At 31.0% G+C, this 15,463-nt stretch overlaps 1 protein-coding gene across 1 annotated transcript in view; it reads right to left on the bottom strand.

Annotated features, from left to right (window-relative positions):
- Positions 1-1,503: 1,503 nt before the first annotated feature.
- Positions 1,504-15,463, bottom strand: part of NCAM2 (neural cell adhesion molecule 2) — a 497,247-nt gene continuing 483,287 nt past the window's right edge. Inside the window, exons 16-18 of the mRNA XM_007164135.2 lie at positions 13,632-13,836; positions 5,890-6,009; positions 1,504-3,875 (exon numbers count right to left, since the gene is read on the bottom strand). Coding sequence (XP_007164197.2) covers positions 3,764-3,875; positions 5,890-6,009; positions 13,632-13,836 — 437 coding nt within the window. The 3' untranslated portion in view covers positions 1,504-3,763. The remainder of the gene's footprint in view (positions 3,876-5,889; positions 6,010-13,631; positions 13,837-15,463) is intronic.

Here is a 15,463-nt window from a genome sequence, read left to right as displayed (position 1 = left end):
GATTATTCTTCCTATCGCTTCAGCTGTAGATATTTTCATCAGTGTGTCTTATCATCAACAGTGAAGGATGATTTATGATCCCCAATCAGATATATAACAGGAATAATGCAGACTCAAGTGACACCACAATAATTTACCCTATTTTAAAAAGTGTCCGTTGTCTTTGTCTTAAAACTAGTAAAATTCAATTTCAACAGTATCTAGAATGTATTTATTGTCTAGAACAACAAGAACAAATTAAGTATATTTTGTGTATACATTAAAATAATTGCTTTGCCATGAGTGGAAATAAGTTACACAGTATAATTTGTTTCATTGAGATTTTGTATTGAAGGTGAAGTAGTCTGAACTGAGCTTATTCACTAAATGTAAATAAGAGAGTAACATACAAGTGTCATAGATATAAGCTAAATATATCAAGAAAGATTGCAGTTTTTTTTCTTTTAATAAAGCAGAATGTCATGCTAATCCAAAGGCACAAATACATCTTAAATATTTAAAATAAGAAGCATAAACTTAAGGTGTGAGTATAAAGTTCCAATTAATTGTTGGCACTCAAATAATTTGATTAATAAAAACTTTCTGTTTATATAAATGTTTAATTCAAAGACCAAGTTTCATGTAAACTTTGCTGGATCAAATAGTCTTTGAAAAAATGTTTTCATAGGTATTAATAGTAAAAAATGAAGTAAAACTCGAGAAACATTACATTAATGTTAGACATTAGTATCAATAGAATGGCCATAAATCAACCCATGAAAATAATAAATCAAAATTCTTACATTTCTTTGCAGATCATTGTAAAATATGTTGATACATAAATTTGTGCCAGTTTTATAAACAAAATACTGCTAAAATGCTGATATTATTGTTCCCTCTTATATGTTATTGGATATAGATTGTCATTGCCTAATTGCACATAACCTATCAAGAAATACCAATATTTTCAGTGATATCTTTGCTTCTTTGTTTAAAGTAGCATAGGGTTCTGATTATTTAACACTACTTATATTCAGTTCAATATTTTGACATTTTATACTAATGTTTAAGTGTACTCTTAGACAGTAAAAATAACACTTATATATTTGTATGGATATGTTTAGTCTAGAATAAGAATGAAAAATAAGAAACAGATCATTTCAGTTCTACTCATATTTTACAATTTACTACAAGCCAGCTCTTATTTGGAAACTTTTGTAAGTAGAGTCATTTGGAGCATTCCATTGAAATGTAAAAAGAAAAAAAAATGTTTATCACAGTATTGCTTTGCTCTTGCAGGGCATAGAGTTCAAGGACAAGAGGTAAGGACCACTCAGACAATTGAAACAGTGCACTTGAAACAGTCTGTTTACAGTTAGTTCCAGATTATCTGTTAACTTCAGATCATTACTCCACATTAGTGGCAAGAAATTTAACAGCATACGTATGTATATATATGTATGTATATATATATATATATATATATATATATATATATATATATATATATATATATGAAATATTTAATTAAACTGCTTTACATAGAAAGCCCAAAGAAATGCGAGAAACAGGACTTTCAAACTGAGGGAAAAACAATCTTTGTTTTTTATTATGATTTCTCTGCTCTTGAAGTATAGCGTGGATATAACAATAGTAAACATGCTAAATTGCTTTCTCAGTTTTCCTAATTCTTTCACCATAATTACTTTAAAACCTCGTAGTCCTATCCAGGAAAAATTAGTATCCATGCCTACTGCTTCATGGACACTTTGCTAAGCTTGGTTACTCTGCACAAACCAATTCAAGTATTTTGATTAGTTTTAGCACATTCATGCAAAAGGGATAAAACAGTAAAATAAAGCAAACAGATGACTGGACAAACATAACTTAAACAGCAACAGTCAAATCCATCAAAAGACCAGTTGGATAATTACTACTCAAATTCCTAGGTAGGCACAGGAATTTTTTTCTTCAGAATATTCCTGAAAATATAGCAAGGAGAGATTCCTACATCATATAACCCTGTAAATTATGGCAAGGACACTGTAGAGATTTAGTGTCTGAACGTGCAGATGGGCAGGTTCTGTCCTCTGATAACCATAGTTTTGGAGAATTAGTTGTCTCTCCTTGGTTGACAGTTTCAAGCACTTTGTAAATAAAAGTGTTCATGAGTGACATTAATATTACATTTAATATTTGTCAAATAATCTCCATAGAGAGATACCCTAAAGCAGGTCACTCTGCACTAAGACTTTCCTCCAGTATTCTACTGGTCTGCGTTCCATAACCAGTGCAAGTTTGAGCTATGATACCACCTGAAACAAGATGTTATGAATGTGATGGGGCCTAAAGAAACCTTTGGCTCTGTAGGGTAAGAAATAATCTAAAACCTGCTCCCAATTGGTATGTATATTTATAATCATAAATACATTTTTTTTTTTACCTTACATGTAAGTGAAAATCATGTTTCAGCCTTTTACCTTTGGGAGCTTGCATAGCTTGGAAGTTAATAAATATTTTATTCTGGTATATATTACTAATAAGTGACATTAGAAAGTTTGTGTTGAATAGTTAAGGAATTTCTTCAACCCAAGTTGTTTATCAAAATCTTAAAATGACTTCTAGCTACAACATCCGAATAAAAACAGATAGTGGCAATTCAATTGTTCATCATTGACACTTTTATGGCAATGTCTAAATGTCAATTTCCCCATAATTTAACCACTAAGGATTTTAATTCCCATTAGCCAGTTACATATAAGGATTGACCTATAACACTGGGAAAATGAAGTTTTAAACAAAGATTATCTAAAACAATGGGCAAAAATGTATCTGAGGATATGATTCGAAGTATTTGAACACTAAAGACTCATTTTTGATAAAATTATTTTAAAAAGTAAAAGGTAATCACATATTTATAAGTATATCAAGACAACATTGATATTGTTCCCATTTCAATTTACTTTATTTGAAGCTGAGGGCAGAAATCAATATTATTTTCACTTGCAATACATTTCCTTTGTGTGTAATCCATTGTGAGTGAATATGGCATATATAAGAGATAGAGATTTATGGACTTTTTCTAATCTAATTTTACACACAACTAATATTCATTTAAATGGGTAATGATTTTGATCTGGCACTTCAGTCTATTAAAAATTCAACTTTGAAGTAGCATTGTAATTATAACTTAAAAAGAGTTTTCCAAAGTTTCTCTCATATTTAACATCTGCTAAAGATAACTGGCTCCTTCAAGCCTAAGTTCCCTGAAATTCTCTGGATGAAAAGTGTAACCTTTATTAAGTATTTTCATCTTAAACTGAAATCCACTTTAATAATCTATTTGCCCAAGATTGGATTAAAAAACATGCAGGGCTTTCTTATACATTTAACTCACAAAGATTTTGTTTTGTTTGTTTTTCCTTAAACCCCTACTTGTGGAGAGGTTGTGTTATGAAATATAGTTCTTAAGAAATAGAGCACTTTATCCATATAATAAATTGCAGTACTTCAATCATAAAGTCAAATTGATACCCAAGAGTTGGTGCCGGTCAGGTCTCTATATTGAAATTCATAACAAAAGAAACAACAACAGCAACAACACAACAACAAAAGGAAATGGACCATGGGCAGGAGTATTTGATCATATGTATATGTGTACAAGCTATTCCAAGCTAGAAGTTTCCCAAGAAATTAAGGTCAATGGAATAGTTTTGGTCATAGGGTCACTGCAATCTAAATGCTCTTTGTAGCATTCATTGTTAAAGACTCTGTGATCTTGGTGTTATGCTTTGCTGTCGTCTTCTTTTGATTGAATGATGTCATTAGAAACCTTAATTTCTATAGTTTCTGGATTTAGGACTTCTTTCCCATTTTCTTCTTTTAAAGGCAATTTTCTGGAAGAGAATAGAAAAATAATAAACAATTGGCTAAGGCACTTTAAGTGGTATCTCAACATTTAAGTTATTGTTTTGTAGAAGGAAATAGAGTACAATTATTAGAATGAAAAAAATCAGATTTGTTAAATATCAAACTGACAGAAATATAATCTAAAAGATAATAATACAATATTGTCTACTGTAAAAATGTGATGTAATGAATAATAATGAATGAAACAATACATTTGCAGATTTGGATGCACCAAATTGTTCATTATAGGGTGGCTTTGGTTTAATAACCCTCTGAAGTATTAAAAATATAATGAAGTGTTTTGGATTATGAAAAAGCCAAAATAATTTTATATGTTAACTAGCTGATTTACTAGTACTCCAGTTTTCAAGTAAAAACAATCAACAGATGCTGCCATATCTGTTACATAAAATTCAAAAGCTGGGTGAATTAGTAATATTCTTTGGAACTTAATGCCAACAGATATATTTCAGGACTTTTCCACTTTTTTATATTTATTATATGTTTCTTTAATTGATCTCTTTTCACTATTATTTTTTCTTGATACTTTTGTAATTTTATAGCACTTTTTTGAGAGTTTCCAATTGTAACCTATGAAGCAATAACAACCTTTGTTTCTTAATGTTAAGACAGCTTTACAAATCATACTATGATGACAATAAATCAAGATTTCGAGTTTTTTCTACCAGCCTAAACTCAATGCTTTATTATTACATCTTGTGCATATGGTTTTGAAGGCAGTATTTCCTCCTTTGACAAAATAATTTTTTCACATCAAAAAAATTAAGTTACAAATAGAATTCTAATTCACCTCCGTGACTTCAGCCTCGCCATGTTATGGAGTAGTGAATGCTACTATGCTAGTTCCTCTGGGATTTATTTGTAATTTCTTTTATGTTTCTGAATGAGAAGAGAAAGTCATGTCTTTTGAAAGTCAAAGCTATTATGCAAAAACTAACCAATCGAAAGTAAGTTATTTCATTGCTGGAGTGAAGTAACATCTACTTTGTACCTACTAGGGCAGGCTCTCTTTTATGTTTATTATAAATAGTGCATTCAGAGTTCTTTTCTCCCATTCCTAAATACTGAAAACATTGATAATAAAGGATTATAAAAACAATGGGTTATTTCTAGCAGCAAAATATACGGAAATTTAGAGCTTGAATGGGAGGTTAGCATAATGCTTAATATATCTCTTACTCACAAAACTATGTATTAAATTTGTAATTAACCAGTGTTGTCAACTAATTCTTGGATGGTGTACTTTTGCATATATATTTATTCACTATTTATATTTATGTTAAGTTGTATTTTTAAAGATTACTGTTAATGCTATTATTTTTATGTTGAGTATTTCTTTTCTTTAATTGAGAACCAGAGTAGTTATTAAATCATCTTGTTTTGGTTTGGTTTGGTTTCAAAATATGGCCCGTTCTATGTAAGGGCATTTTCTTAACTAATCTTCATACACACCATTATATCATAGTCAGTGTTAATTAATAGATAGGAATTTGTTTTGTTGTGTAATATTTTGCTTCATTGAAAAGACTTCTGATTTCCGAAGGGAAGTGTATAGATGTGTTTATTTCACACTATTTCTATTTTAGACTGTCATATTCATATTCAAAACAATAGCTAATTTTCTGACACATTTTTATTTCAGTAAAAATCAATCACATTTTGCAAGTATCACTTTTTTAAACAATAAGATTAGTGTAGGAAAATCCAACTTTTTGACATGCTTGTATCATTTTGATATTTTTGCATAAACTTCTGAATATATTTGTGAACAGGAGATTTTTCACTGATGGTACAAAATCTTCATGTGAAATATCTCAATAGAAAATGGATTTTAGATATTCACATGTACTTTCATTGAAGAAGAAACACCATTGTTTTTAAAATGATGTTATTTGTCAATATGTGCTAGAAATAATTATAATGTGTTCATCCCTTTACAAATACTTATCTAAGAATAATTAAGCATTTCAAGCTACATACTCAGGTTCTGTTAGTGGTGTGGTTTCATTTGGCTCATTTACTGGGCTCCCATCTTCATGATTAGTAATTCTTTCATCCTCTGTTCTCATCTCCACTATTGGTTCTTTTGATCCATCTTTCCTAGAAAAATAAAGAAAAAAAAATCTTACCTATGAAATGTAAAAAAGGATGCATTATGGAACATGGTTAAAATCTCCACAAAATCCCGCCACCCCTGGATTCTGATCCAGCTTGGTCAGAATAAGAATACCACTAAGAATTTTTTTCCATTTAAATTCATCTAGCCATATATTGTTCAGAAAAAATAGAAAGAAGAAATTCCATTTTGTCTAGAATTCTTTTCCTCATCAAAATATTTCACAAAAGTAGTTCAAATTTTCAATTTGATTATGTAGTTTCTTTTGGAAAATAAATGAAAATTATTTCATTAAATAAAAGTTATGACATGAAGTAGCTTCTTCCCCCTAATTAGCCATACACATTAAAATATATATTTTTATTTTAAAAATAACATTAAATAAAAACATGTTGTATTTGAAAAATAACATTGCTTCTATATCAAAATCTGGAAGATAAAATTTATATATAAGATACGTTTAGTTTCAAATGTCTCTGAATTTATATGATTTTAACTATAATGTAACCATTGACTTATATTTCATATATTTATGTTTTCAAGAAAATAGTTTAAAAAGAACAATATTGTAACATATATGCATGATTATTTTCACTTATAATTTCTTATCCATGTCATTTTGTTAGATGTCTAAAATCTGAAATTAAGTGTAATTTATCATAATTGTGAGTAGAAATTTTACTGCAAGGTTTTGTAGCACAAAAAATAAACAAAAGAAAGAAAAACAAGGAAGCCATTTGCTGATGATAAAGAATGAAGTGAGATATAAGGGTTGAGAATGATGTACTCATCATACAGATTACAAATATGACACACGAAAAAAAATTAGGAAGGAATGGGTGTTTTCAACTACCCAGGAATATAGTCTTACCATACAATCCCACAGTTGTGCCCTATGTGTTTACCCAAATGAGCTGAAAACTTATGTCCACAAAAAAATCTGTGCATGAATCTGTACAGAAGTTCTATTCATAATTGCCAAAAATTGGAACAAACTGAGATGTCTTTCGACAGGTAAAAGGATAAACAAACTGTGGTACATCCATACAGTTGAATATTACTCAGCAATAAAGAGAAGTGAACTCTCAAGCCAAAGAAAGACATAGAAGAACTTTAAATGCATATTGCTAAGGTAAATAAGCCAGTCTGAAAAGGTTACATACTGTGTAATTCCAACTAAATGACATTCTGGAAAAAACAAAACAAACAAAACAAAACTATAGAGACAGTAAAAAGATCAGTGGTTGTCAGGGGTTCAGGATGAGGGAGTGAGGGCAGGACGTAATGGTGAAGCACTGGTCATATTAGGGCAGTGAGTGTATCCTATTTGATACTGTAATGGTTTCATCATCATATGATGATGAAATTAGTTCTTTAAAATCAAGTAAACTAGGAGTACATTTAAAAGAATGCAAACAACAAAAACCAACAATGGCTCAAATATGTAACAGACCTCACAAATGTTGAGACCTGAAAAGAAAAATATTAAGGCTAATAAAACACTTTGATCAGGTGGCAGGTGTGATGTTGTTGCTTTTGTTTGAGTATGTAGGTACCTCACATAAACACACAAAATTTTGAAGAAAGTCTAGAAGTCAACAGTGAAGAACTCTTTTTACATCTTTAAAATTCAAATGTCTGTTGGAGCTGGTGGTTCAAACATGTTTAACAACATCCTCTGTTTTGGGGCTCCAAGGAAGCAAGAGCTATATAATAGTAGAGATGATGAAGAAGCACTTCAACATTAGATTTTAGTTTTTTGTTTTTGTTTATTTTTTCTTGGTTGTTTGCTGTTGTTGTTATTCTTCAATTGATTCTTTTAAAAAAAGTCTTCATGATACCAATGCTCATGATGACATAGAGGATGATACTGTTTGAAAAGCATGGCTATTGATGATTCTGAGCAGAAAAGTGATTCAAAAAACAGATTGTATTTTTAATTATTTTAATAACGGGTACAGATCTGTGAAGAAATGAAACAGAATGCAAAGAAAAGATAGAAAAGATAGTGAATTTGGATTTTAATTGTATACTTTCTTACCAAAAATAAACGGATAAGCAAAGAACTTTAAACTAGAAAGGATAAAATAAACATTATTGAAAAGAAATGAAGGAGTAACATGAGAAAATGGTGAGTTGTCCTAAAATCTTTATTTTTGGTTTTAATAATCTTTTTGATTTTTAGCTTGTTAGCATACAGTACAGACTAATACAAAAGGGTAGAGAGGGAAAAGTGACTCTCCCTTCCACTGTCTGTAGGATATTTAGTTATCTATCAGAGAGACAATTACTGTTGCATATTTTTGCCTTGTTTCCAAGAGATACTGTAGGCATATGCCAGCATGTATGTGTGAAAGTGAATTATTTTTAAACAAAGGATAGCATACTAACTGTGTGTAATTTTACCTTTTCTATTTACACTAGGTATTAGCTGGAAGCCATAAAAGAGCATTTAGAGCTGCCTCAATCTTTTTCATGGTGCATACTTTCCCATTGTATATATTCACCACGAAGTATTTGAACAGTCTCTAACTGACAAACATTTAGGTTGTTTCCAACCTTTCTTATTACAATAAATACTATCTGAAGCACACATACAACCTACATGAGTCTAATTCCTATTCTGTATAAATTACATTTAATTATTCTTCTAGTAATATCAGAATAATTACCAATATGGAATTATCAAGAGTGACAAAGCAATATTTTGTTTAAATTGGCATAAAATATATGCCAAAATTTATAGAAAATTTTACAATTTATAAACTGGTAAACATAGAAATTCTGGCCAGATTTCTAGAACTGATTATTAAGCAGAAAATGATGACAAGTGTAGCAGAGCAGTTAAGAGGATGTGTCCTAGAACCAACCTGGTTGGTTCTCGCAACTCACTGCATAAACATTTCTGGCTTGGTTAGTAAAACAGAGACGATAAAGATACCAAACTAATTTCTGCCATGTCCTTAGAATAGTGCCTGACATGCATGCAGTACTCAATCATTGTTAACTGTCATCACCATCCTAGGAGGGCAAGGAGCATTTATGTTAGGAAATATACTACTAAAACTTGCAACTTGAACAAATTAAATAAGAGCAAAATGAAAATATCTTGATGCAAACTGAGAAAGAATATTTTATACAGTTGATCAATTCTTAAATGAAAATGTAAAGTTCATATAAATAATGGCATCACTAGCATAATCCAAACTTTGGGATAGATTGGGGAAAATATTTGCAACAAATGCAACATCAAATGATTAAGGGTCACATTATATAATCAACAAGTGAAAGAAAAGTCAAACAACTCTATGAAAATGTGTAAAGAATATGAAAAGGAAATTCCAAGAAGAATAAAGTGACCAAAAGAAAATCATAAAACAAATAAGCTCAGACTCAACCCCGATTAGGAAAATGCAAATTTTAAATGATATTTTTCACTTATTAGATTGAAAAATAAATTGATAATAGTCAGTGTTTGAGAAGCACTGTAGGAAATATATGTTCTGTGATTATTTGGGATGTGAATTGGGAAATATATATTCTATGATTATTTGCAAGGTGAATTGGTACTGGCTTTTGTGGGCAATTTGCCAGTATTTTTCAGTTTTGATCTTCCATTCCATATGTAGGAGCTTCATGTATATTTACAACAGGATTGATGTAAAAATGAAGTTCAAAACAGCATAATATACTTTAATATTATAAAGATATTGAAAGTCTTATCTAAATTTTAACAATAGAGAAGTGGATAAATACACTATGATATATAATACTATGGAATACTACTTATTTATTTTAAAAAAGAGTCAGAAGTTCACGTACTGAAATGGGACATTTTGAAGCTGCATTGTTATGTGAGAAAAATTGCACACACACATACATATATACATATGTACATATAAAAATCAGTGTGTGTATGTGTGAGGGGAGGTGTATGTTTGTGTGGTGTGTGAAGGCAGATGTAATTCTTACCTTTGCTTCTCTAGCTTTTTTCATGACTTTTTCTTTATTTTTGAATTTCTGTAGTTTGAAAATTATATGCTTAGGTGTAGTTTTTTGTGTTTTATTTTGATTTTTATCCTTCTTGGTGTCTTCTTCTTTCTTTCTTCTTCTGGTATTCCTTTTGTGCATATGTTTAGCCTTTTGTAGTTGTCCTACAGTATTAGATATTCTGTTTTCTTTTTTTTTCAGTCTTTTTTTTTTGTTTGCTTTTTAGTTTTGACATTTGCTGTTAAGATCTTCTCACGATTCTTTCCACAACCATGTCTAGTCTTGCTAATAAGCTGATCAAAGCGATTTTTCATTTCTGTTATGGTGTTTTTGATCTCTAGCATTTCTTTTAGATTCTTTCTTAGAATTTCCACCTCTGCTTACATTTCCCATCCCTTATTCCATGCTGTCTACTTTATCCATCAGAGTTCTTACCATAAAAAAAAATTCTTCGTCTGATGATTCCAACATCCCTGCCTTATCGAATCTGGTTCTGATGCTTGCTCTGCATCTTCAAACTGATTTTTGCCTTCAGTGTGCCTTGTAATTTTTTCTTGATAGTGGGACATGATGTACTGGCTAGAAGGAACTGCTAAATATAGATCTTTAGTAATGTGGTGGTAAATTTTGGTGTAAAGAGGATGCATTCCATAGTCCCATGATTCAGTCTCTGTATTTTAGTGAGTCTGTGCCCCCGGACTGTGAACTTCATAATTTTTTCTCATTTTTTTTTCCCCTTTAAGTGGAACAGGATGGTTAGAGTGGACTCGAGTTGGGTATTTCCCTTCTCCCATGTGGCAGTAAAGGGGGCCAGAGCTATGTATCCCTCTTTCTGCATGCTGAAAAGCCATTTACACACACACACACACACACACACACACACACTTGACTAGTTACTTCCTATTATTTTTTATATTTTAATTCTTTCACAACTTGCTCAGCTAAGTCTGATTAAGTAAATTCATTCTTTTTTGAAAAGTAGTATTTACAACAGAAATTTCTTATTTATTTATCCATTTGATTGTCTTTTTAATCGAAATGTGTTTCCCATCACAGTAACTAGATGATGGCAGGGACTAGTTTGCTTCCTCACAGTTGTATCTCTGGAGCTTAGATAGTGCCTGGTTATCTAGGTGTTCAATAAATATTTGCTATTGCAAATTAATGCTTGGGTAAATAAGAGTATACATAAAGTTTGGTAAAATAGTAATCTTTAACCATTTTATAACATAAACTGTGAGAATTCAAGATAAATGTTAATTTACATTGAAAGCCAAATAATGGAATATTCTAGGACTTTACACAATGCCATCCTGTATGCCATTGACTTTAATTTCTCTTTTTTTCTGCAATATAACGTTCTTTAAATAAAAATGCTCTAAGTGTTTAATTTATGTGTTTTGTAAGAAATGTACACAGTCATAACTTGTGATAACATGAAAGGACTAGTCTTAGAATGCTTGGGGTCATATTTAGAAGCTAGTATATATCCAATTAATCAAATCAATTATGTCCTATTTCTCATTGAGGTTTTATTTTTATTTTTTCCAATTTGAATAATGAATTTTTGAAAAAGAGTTGAGAACTGTTTTCCTAAGGCAGAGGAAATTGTGATTTAGAAACCTATGATAGACAACAAGAATGGAATGAGCCATGTGTTTTCATCTTTCCAAGTCTTTACCGTTAATTAAACTTGGCAGGAATTACAAACAAAAGTGTTGGTGGATAAATTACCAATTAATAAAGTCAAATAAAAACAAACAGCAGAACTTAGATGTACCTCATTTTTTTGCACGTGGTCATCAACATCCCTGTAATTAATTAAGACAAAAAAGTGAAGGTCCTTTTTGATTTCTGTCTTTCTTTCACCCCAAAGTTGAATCAGTCAGCAGTACTTGACTCTACCTCATCAATATTTGGGTGCTATACACTTTTATATGCCTATAGTACTACTGGGTTGGTACAGAAGACCATCATTTTCTACCTGGAATATTTCAAGATTCTCCTACCCAGTCTCCCTGATTCCAAATCTTTCCTTTTCACCTACCAACCCTCCAGTAATCCTTCTTCACAAATAGCTAAATAAACCGTAAAAAAAAAAAAACATTTAGTCATTTTCTATTTTAAAAATATTTCCTTACTTTGACCAAGAAGATTTAATACTTTTGTACTCAGGTAATTCTCCCACCTGATTGGTACCACTCTCTTTCCCTGCCTCATTCCACTCAGATCCATTTGGCCTTTAAGTAACAAGCTCATTCCTGACTTAATGGCCTTTGTATTTATTGTTACATTGCTTAGAACGTTCCTCCCCTTGATCATTATATTTCTGGCTCTTTATCACTCACTCTTCAGCCTAAGTTTCACCTCCCTGGAGAGGTCTTTAATGACCCAACCTCTAGTAACAATTGTCATTCTGTTTTTCATTTTTCTTAGTGCTTATCACTACCAGACATTTTCAATTTTAGTGTTGATTATCTGTCTTCCTACACTGAAACATGAATTCCATGTGAACAAAGTTCTTGTTTGTTTTGTTCACCACTTTATCCCTAGATTGTATAGAAGTGCTTGTTACCTAGTATTTATTCCATTTAGTTAATAGCAAAGCAAGAATGAAGATATATAAAATTCAGTTTTGAGTCAATTTGTGCATATATATATCATATGTATATATGTATAATTATGTTATATAGTACATTGTTTTCTTGATATGTGAAAAAGTAATTAAAACTAAATTTGGTGATATGTTTATTTAGTTAACAAGACAATTTAAAAGTACAGCAAGTTATTAGGAAGTACAATATGTTTCTATGAGGAAAGCAAGAGATATTGAATAGTGAATTGTTTCCACTATATTTACTATGTCATACATTAATATATCTTTCAAGCATGAAGTAGAGCCTAATTTCTGTTTGTTCTTTGCTATGTGCTGTGTCCAACAAGTAAGCAGGTGACATTTTGATTGTAATACTTAACGTAATTTTTTAATTGAAAATGTATACTAAGTTATTATCCCATGAAGTGAAAATATTCCTTACAGAATATCCATGAAATATGGTCATAGACAAATTGTCTAGAAAGATTGAAATGGGCTTTGGAGAAACAAAACAAAACAAAAAAAACAATATAAACACAAAACAAAACAATGTGGTCATGCAAAATGGATTCTCCTATATCCCTAAGCCTAGAAAATAATGTATGAGACCGTACATGCCTATATGTATGTATCAAAAGTGAATAGAAATGACTCAAGAAAAAAACAAAATGAATTGCTGACACACAGAATATCATGAATGAATTCTAAAACATTATGCTGAGTGAAAGAAGGCGGACACAAAAAAATACACATTGAAGGAAACTATGTCAAGCTTTATAAGAGCTAAAATTATCTATGATAAAAAAAATCAGATTATTAGTTGCCTGGGGCAGGGGGAGTTGCCTGGAATAGTGTGGGTTGTCTGATAGGAACATGAGAGAACTTTTGAAGATGATGCTAATATGGAAAGCTTTTTGCATTTCACTCTAATTTTTGCATGAAGAAAACATAAATTTTGAGCTCTTTGTAGTGATATACAAAGAGTCTATCATTACTTTGATGCAGATGTCTGATACTCACAGGTATGCAGCTTTTCCTTCTTCAAGTTCTTTACTTTTACCACTGGAGCCACTTTTCTTCCCACACATTCTCCTGGTGATGCACATCAATAACCCACATTGTCGAATAAAGAAGCAGCTGATGTCTGTTACCACAAGAATTAACAAGAGTGCAGCGACTCCCAGACCAATGACCGCTCCAAGCCCAAGACCATTAAAAAGTGTGTCTTAAAAATAAAAGAAAATAATTTTATTAAACCCCAGATTAGAAAAGATTATACAGTTATTTAAAAAAAGAAATCATCTTATCTGAGAAATATTCAACTTAAGAGACAGGAAAAAATATCTTCATTAGCATACTTCAATTTCATGATTGCTGGGAGCTATTGTCTGGTTTTCAAACAATGTTTTAAGCAACTGACATGTTAAGGATTTGAAATATTTCTTACAAACTTTCTTTAGAAAAATCACCCTAAGTAACTCTTCTTTCCAATATACTTCTTGATTACCTTTGGGGAAGATAATGAATATTTTATCATAACCCTAACTGTACTCTATCAGAAAGTAAGAGCCATTAATAGATCATCACTTTGTTAAAAGAAAAGATATAGTCAAAACTCCTGCAAGAGAAGTGTTAAATAAACGCTCTATATGGAATCATTTTAGTTTTAAGACTTGGGCTTGCAAATGATGCTGGAGCACTTTGCTTTGACAGAGAATGCTCTTTAAAATATCTGCCTAGAAATATTTTAAAAATCATCATTTCAGAAAAAATGGTTTACTTGTATTTTTCCAGTTAATATTTTAACAAATCATATTAGACTAGAAGCAAACTTTAACAGAGTTGTGGTAATTATGACCTTTCTGAAGTCATATCACGAAAAGGTAGGGGAAGATGGGAGCCACTTTTCTGTGACATATGGTTGCAGGAAATTCCAAAAGTCATGGAATTCATGAAAGAGGTGATGGAGAGTACGGTGGAATAGGCTGACTGACAGAGTAAAAATGGCAAGAGTGGCTAGGACAGCAAAAATGAATCAAACATTATATGCCTGTAGTCGAATATGAGGGTAGATTACACAACTATAACAATGTAGATAGGAAAGTGAGCACAATGGAAAGACACAGGATTAAACTGGTGATACTGTGTTATCTAGAGGGAAAAAAGAGAATTATATGACAATTTTATAGAATTGTTCAAAATGATCAACATGATCATGTTAAAATTTGCTTATGTAACATTATAAAATTATAATTATCATTTTTAATCATAAAATATAATTTTCACTCAGCATCATAATCACATGCTCAGTCTGTGAGTGGGGTGCAATGCAAGTGACAGATACAGGGAGAGATGCAACTTTGAGTTTTGAGAAAACCACTTCCGAAAAAAATGTATATGTAAAACAAAGATTTTGTAAGTCATATTTTTAAATTTAGGTCCAATATATTTTAATCATGACTGAAGAAATTGTGATCCAAAGGAACTGATATAACTGTCCTTATGTTGAATCTTCCACTAACAGGCCAGTCTTGAATATGTCACACCTGTCTGAATCCTAGTTTATTTTTCTGAGTCTAATGTCTAAACTTATTTTATTTTTTTCCAGGAAATACATGTTATTTATATTTCTTAACACTCTCAGAGCGTGCAGATAGATTAATAAAAATCATTCTATTTGTTACACGGTGCCTGGCACTTACCCAGGCAACTTTGTTCTTCACCTGTGCTAGAACACAGATATTCTACAGTGTCCCCATGATGTTGCACATAAGAACTCTGTAAGCACTGAATCAAAAAACTTGGAACTCACATGCCCAAGAAAAGTGTGATTTTGGTTATAATTATTTTAT

Source organism: Balaenoptera acutorostrata, chromosome 4, assembly GCF_949987535.1.
Source record: "Balaenoptera acutorostrata chromosome 4, mBalAcu1.1, whole genome shotgun sequence".
Lineage (NCBI taxonomy): Eukaryota > Metazoa > Chordata > Mammalia > Artiodactyla > Balaenopteridae > Balaenoptera > Balaenoptera acutorostrata.
This window is presented reverse-complemented; position numbering and strand designations above follow the sequence as displayed.